The 6,426-nt window shown below is 36.4% G+C and overlaps 2 protein-coding genes across 2 annotated transcripts; both read right to left on the bottom strand.

Moving 5' to 3' along the window:
• Positions 1-2,675: 2,675 nt before the first annotated feature.
• LOC141618142 (uncharacterized) lies at positions 2,676-3,594 on the bottom strand. The gene is made up of 2 exons (XM_074435250.1): positions 3,319-3,594; positions 2,676-3,155 (listed from the first exon to the last, which is right to left on the bottom strand). Exons 1-2 carry the CDS (start codon positions 3,592-3,594, stop codon positions 2,676-2,678), a joined length of 756 nt encoding a protein of 251 aa, XP_074291351.1.
• A 30-nt stretch (positions 3,595-3,624) lies between these two features.
• On the bottom strand, positions 3,625-4,044 carry LOC141618141 (uncharacterized). The gene has a single exon (XM_074435249.1). It carries the CDS (start codon positions 4,042-4,044, stop codon positions 3,625-3,627), a length of 420 nt encoding a protein of 139 aa, XP_074291350.1.
• Positions 4,045-6,426: the final 2,382 nt, after the last annotated feature.

The following is a 6,426-nucleotide window of genomic DNA, read 5'->3' as shown; positions in this document are numbered from 1 at the left end:
TTCTAGAATATTCCCTTCTAATATATTGTAGTCAAAATATTTTAGTCAACCCATATATGGAATATTTCTACTATAAGATTCTACACAATTAATAATAATATTGCCGTCAATCACTATGCCCCATATATGGAATATTTTTTATGGTTATGTTTTATATATAAAAGTATATTTACATTAAATTAAATTCATATTCAATTTATTAAAATAATATTAATACACTAAATCTCTAGAATTAACCTTAATAAAATTACTGTGCTATAGCACGGGTTGCTATACTAGTTTAGCATTATTTAGCCTCTCCTATTTAAGATCGTCTCATTTGTTTTCCTCCAAAACAATCATTTGAGGTTGGTAAAAATTTGCAGTATTTTCTTTAACTTGAATTTGGAATGACGAATTACTAATTTGTGTATTGTTTTTTGTTGTGCTTTTGTTTTGTAGGCGGTACGAAAGGAAGACCTTGTAGTGAAGTCGTATGGTTTGCGGCTAACTCTTGATGCCATGCACACTACACATGTAAATTCACTTTTTATACAACTAACAACTTCAATATTTCAATTTGGTTTTAAAGTTTTCTAATTCGTACATAATAAAATTCTAAAATTTATGAATTTTTATTAGATGATGATCAAAAGTAAAGAATAGGAATATGTGTAAATGATGAAATAAATTCCGATTTCATATGATATTCACAAAAAAAAATCCACTATCTAAATTTTTAATTTTCCTAGAGATAACCCGTGATTTTCACGGGTAACAAAACTAGTTATTATTATCAAAAGACACGTCTTACCTATTCAAGTCGTATACTATTTAAATCGTTTAAACTTAGAACGGATATATCCGTCGTAAGGGAGACTTATTGTTTAAAAATTTTATAATTATTAAAAAAAAAGTAAAAAATAATTACAAACACACACCGACCGACTAACCCTATCACTACCAAAACTTCTCTCTCATTTGCGTAAAATTCTTATGTCCTCCGGGAGTATGGTACTCCTTACACTCAAAGGCAATCTACCAAATAGAATATTACCCCGTAATCCCAATGACACAAGAATTTTTACTCATTTGCTATCAACACTCCCATTTGATCTAAATCACCCCAAATTTTTCATATTGTTCCAAACCTGTACAACATATATTTTCAACAAAGTTATTGAAAAGTTAACAAAGTTCACACATTCCACAAATCTCACATTCCCAGTCACATTTTATCTTCATTAAGAGTGTCATTTCCATTTAGTTATAAAGAAATGATTTTATTGTCCATACATACAATCAAGTTTCGCAGAAGGGCAGTAGCAAACAGTAATTTGTTGAAATGGGTAATTATTAAAATTTTGATTTTGATTGCATGTGTTATAAATACTGAAATGTTTGAAAATGATTTCGTATTTATGTTGGAATAATGTTTGAGGATTTGAATGTTACTCACTCCTATTCTACATAACTGTCCCATTGTGAAGATGACACAAGAATTAAGAAAGTAAGTTTAGACCACACAAAACGGACAATGGGACAGTTATGTGAATAGACGGAAATAGAATTGAATTTGGACCACACAACACTTACAAAAAATGGACAATGGGACATTATTGTGAATAGACGGAAATGGACAATGAGACGATTATTTGGAATAGGAGGGAGTATGATTTATGATAGGAATAATATAATATTCGCAATATTTCAGTCATTTGTTTACCTTTTTTATTCTTTGTGAGTAGTATTTTAATTAAAAGTAAACAAATGATTGGGACGGAGGGAGTACTAAAAAGCAAATAGTTTGGTACCATAAACATTGTTTGGTGTTGATTTGATTGTGTTATTTTGATCAGATTTCGAGTATTTGGGTAAGAATATTGGAGATAATGGCTTAGAAAGATATCAGGTTATGCGTGTGTGGTTGTTTCTGATCCCGTGTTTCATAGCAAGTTTACTCAAGTTGAACTTCGGAGCCTCAATTCTAAAGTAACTATCATTACTCCCCCTCTTGATTGATTTTATATTCTTTTTATGTTATTGAATTGTTGCAATATTGTGGGTACGGGTCGGTTTGTGGGTCAAAACTGTCTAGATTTCGATAATGTTAATTTGTGTACTTGTCTTGTGTTGAAATATTGTTAAACTTTCTTGTTGATGTAGATGCATGTGTGTTTTTCAGTGTAGGATAGTTTCTGTTGTGTCTTGTGTGTTTATCTCGTTAGTTGAAGTATATTCATAAGTGAAAATCGTTAAACTCAATAAAAGGCAAACTAAGTTTATTTATTAAGAAAATAATGTGAATTACATCAGCCACTATATGTTCTCAAACACTTCTTTGTACACTACATTTTCCGTAGTGCTAAGGGTGTGACTATCATGGTCGCATATCAGAATTTTTAGTCCCTTTTTGCTAGCACAAAATCTCATTGAATACGACACGTATCCGTCACTTTAGAGTGACGGATACCATTTCCTCTCACAAATGACCCAAATAGAGGAGAGAGGGAAGCACATGGGGGTGCCCCCACCTTGTCACCCCTATCCATTTTGTGAGTGACAGTACCCGTCACTTGCTCCGACCCGTCTTCAGCAAAACTAACTGTTTTGCTAGTGACTCTAGAGATTGCAACATATAGTTGACCATGACTAAAAACCGGCCTTGGAAGATACAATCTAACATGCGAAAGTGACTATCCTTGGCTTTTGTTTATAGTCATCGCATAGCAAACCATCACCGGAAATTGTCTGCACTGGAAATTTATAGGTAGTGTATTGCTAGCAGACGGGGTTAAACTCATTCGCGGAATGAACACCTTGTGGCCTATGTTGGTTCCAGTGATAACAGTGGCTTGGATTATATGGTTTCCGAGTTGGTTGACTACCAATCTAGTACCATTGCATAACCCAGCTGACTGATCAAGGTTTCTCATAAGCATAATCGGGGTGCCAATCTTTAATGCTACTTTGTGGTTTGGAAGACCAGAGCATCTAATGGAATTCAAGAACTCAGCGGAGTATAACTCTTCTTGTTCACTCGCATATCCCTTGGCTTTGCTTATGCTATCAGAACTCAAGTATTCTTTCTCAACCCCGACCATCTTCGATAAAACATAATCATTGACCTTCACAACTATTTCGTTTGTAGGTGCTAGAATTGCCCTCTGTTGAAACTACTCCGTTACCCACATATTTTCATGCATGGATGGATATGTGCTTTCAACAATTGCCTCTATAGGATTGTTCGCCTCCTTTATTATAAGGTCATCTTCTATAGGTATAGTAGCTTCTCCGTCATTGCATTCTCCGGCATTGCCAATCTGAAAATTCTTTTACCTCATCTGCACCTGAGCTCGAGCTAGCTGATTGGAGTCGCATGTTTTTTGTGAGCTTTAAGACTGTACATGAATGCCATAGATATGATGAGTTTAATGCGGCATGCACAATATCCTGTCTACTTCCTTTAGGGACAACATGTAGGATTTGTCGAAAATCTCGTCCAAATACAACCACCTTACCACCAAATGGTTGGTCAGCATATTGCGGATTGTGAAAGCGCATTACATCTCTCAAACTTTTGTCCAAAGCTTCGACACGAAATTTATTGGTCATTGAAGCTTCATCCCAAATTATAAGCTTGGTCTAAATCAAGAGTCCAGTTAAATCAGAATCTGGTGTGATACCACTACAAATAGAATCTTCATCGACATTCAGAGGTATGCCAAACCTAGAATGTGCGGTTACCCCGCCTGGTAACAACAAAGCTCCAATTCCACTTAAAGCAACTGGAAGTACTATCTCGCCTCTAAAACGAATTGCGGCACATAGTGTTTCCCATAAGAACGTCTTACCTGTTCCACCATGACCGTAGATGAAGAAAAGACCTTCTTGGCCATTAGAAACAGCAGTCATGATGAGATCACAGATGTTCCTTTGCTCATCTGTTAAGCATGGTAGGAGTTTAGATAATTCTTCTGCCAAGTACTTCTTATCATAGCGAAGCTCTTCCGCTATAAGCTTGTTTCCACTTTCTCTCATGAAAATTTCACTTGGCACAGTCATTGATGGAAACTTATGCAAGCTACTTCAGTTTTTCTGGAGTAAGTTCTCAATTTCAATCAATGTGTAATTTTTGAGATCCTCCTCAGTAAGTTGCAAATATGATAAGAACAGTAAAATATGGTAGCACATTTTAGCATTAACAAAAGTGAAAATAAAAAGCAAGAGCATCCCTAAATCTATATTGATAACTGATGTACTACCTGGTATTTGGAAAAACCTTCGCTGTTTGTGCAGGATGTCGCCCGTCTGATAATAGGCGCAATGTTTTTCCCATACCTCCTCTGGTCTTGATACACTCTCAGAAGTTAAGAGCGTCACGAAAAGACTTATTAAGTAAGTTGTTGATCCCACCGACTTGCCTCTTCGATGCCATCAATATACTCTTTGTCGTCGTCAAGTAAACCCCGCGCATAACACGCATCCCTGAAAGAGTTGTACGAGATTCTATCAACCCTCCTTATATCTTCATAGCACGTAGGATCTCGGACGTGGTTTAACAAAGTCCTCAAATAATATCGCTCACCCGATCCAAGGGAAGCGTGATATATTCTACCAATGGAGTAGCCTTTTTGACGTGGTTTTCACTCGCGCAATTTAGATTTTCAGACAAACTTCTTTGGGAACTCAGCGTAGGTCAGATTCTTAGCTTCATCATATTTTTTATTGCATTCTATCTATGATGCAAAGATGGATTCCTCAACAGAACGCTTATCCAATATGGCATCGAGTGAGTCTGGCTCGTTGTACACAACACTTTGCTACCCTGGGAGATGGAAATTTAGTATTTCAACCGATGGTGTTCGATAGTGTATATCAAACCCAAAAATCCTCCAAGCTGCTTCACATGCTGAAATGTAACGACAATTATAATACATCTTGATCTCATCTACATCTTCTGAATCACCGGCAGAGACAGCCGCAGTAACGCGATCATTACCCTTGTTTATATATTTAAACAGATACTTAATGGATCTGGATTGATTGCACCATTCGACAATAATATGTGCATGGTATTTTAGAAGCAGAGTAGAATTGTACGGGATGACATATCCATTGCCAGCTTCAAATGTGCCCTTCACAACCTTCACGCCCTTGTCCCTTCTTCTCTACACCGGATAACCTTCTTTGTCAACGGTGGTGAGTTTTTTTGAGTTTTTTTAGAAAATGCTTTGAGCACTTTCCCTTTCCCATACACGATAATTGTCGGTTAGCATTACCGCATGGGCCGTGTATCATCAACTCTGACACAATTTGATACAAACGTGGGTTCTTCTCTTTGTCTGGAATCTCAGCAGAAATGATTTTATCAATAGACTCTGGATTTGGGAATTTATCTTCACAGTGCAAAAAGAGCAATATATGCGCATGTCGGAAGCCACGCTTTTGAAACTCTACAGTGTACATAATTGAAAAAATAACAGAGAAATATAAATCAAAATATGAATCAATTATGCAAACACTGATGCGATTGTAGATAAAATGAAAGAAATCATAGTATCAAAAGGAGCTAACCTGATTGAACTCGAACGAATAGTTTTTTATTTCTCAAATCTCTGATCAATTGATCCAATTTTATCTTAAACACCCTACATAGGATATCAGGTCTATCCTCTGGCCGCACACCAATCCTCTTAACACGCCTAGTGATCTCTGGCCATTTTGGGTTACAAGTGAATGTTATAAATAAATCAAGAAATCCAAATTCCTTGCAAGTAGCCATGACATCTTGATAATTTCCAATCATGTATCTAGCTGAACCGGTGAAAGATGAAGGGAGCACTATACGTCTTCCTCGAGCAGAAGGGTTTGTAATTCCTCGAGCAACAGGTTCTTTCAAACTTATATATTTGTCTGCTCGTAAAAATTTTTGGTTTCGACGTTTGAAATTTAACCTCTCTGTCTCAGTCATTGTGTATCCATCAACTAAAAATTGTTGGAAAAGTTTTCGTGAAATCAACAAAATGGAATGATCGTCTTTCCTTTCCATAATTTTGTATGCGAAGAACTCGCGCATGGTGAGTCTGAATCTCTATTTTTAGTCATTATTTTGATTTGAATTTTTTTTAGTCAACGAAATTGATGCATCTGTGTCCTTATGGTGAGAGTTTACATGTTGAATATCAGTGCTGCACCCATCTTCACCGAAGGGAAAGAGCAAGGGGTATTGAAGTGCAAGATAGGAAGGATGCGACTTGTTTATTCTTTGTAGCCTCCCATTTTATGTCTCGACAATTATGTCTCTCTCATCAACTGCACATCCAATATCTCCAACTATAAGAGCTGCAACTTCATTTGCAGTAAGGAGATTGTAAGTCCTCCCATCCTTTGCCCTTCTTCCTATTAGCCACAGTTTTAGGTCTTTGCAATCATCTGCGGCAAATC

The sequence above is a fragment of the Silene latifolia genome, chromosome X (assembly GCF_048544455.1).
Source record: "Silene latifolia isolate original U9 population chromosome X, ASM4854445v1, whole genome shotgun sequence".
In the NCBI taxonomy this organism is placed as follows: Eukaryota; Viridiplantae; Streptophyta; class Magnoliopsida; order Caryophyllales; family Caryophyllaceae; genus Silene; species Silene latifolia.
Note: the sequence above shows the minus strand (reverse complement) of the source record. Positions and strands in the feature narration are given on the sequence as shown.

Excerpts from the sequence above, each read along its gene's own strand:
- LOC141618142 (XM_074435250.1), bottom strand. The coding sequence starts at position 3,594 with ATGACCAATAAATTTCGTGTCGAAGCTTTGGACAAAAGTTTGAGAGAT. Across the intron at positions 3,156-3,318 it reads CGAGCTCAGGTGCAGATGAG|TTTCAACAGAGGGCAATTCT; the intron begins GTAAAAGAATTT and ends GTAACGGAGTAG.
- LOC141618141 (XM_074435249.1), bottom strand. The coding sequence starts at position 4,044 with ATGACTGTGCCAAGTGAAATTTTCATGAGAGAAAGTGGAAACAAGCTT.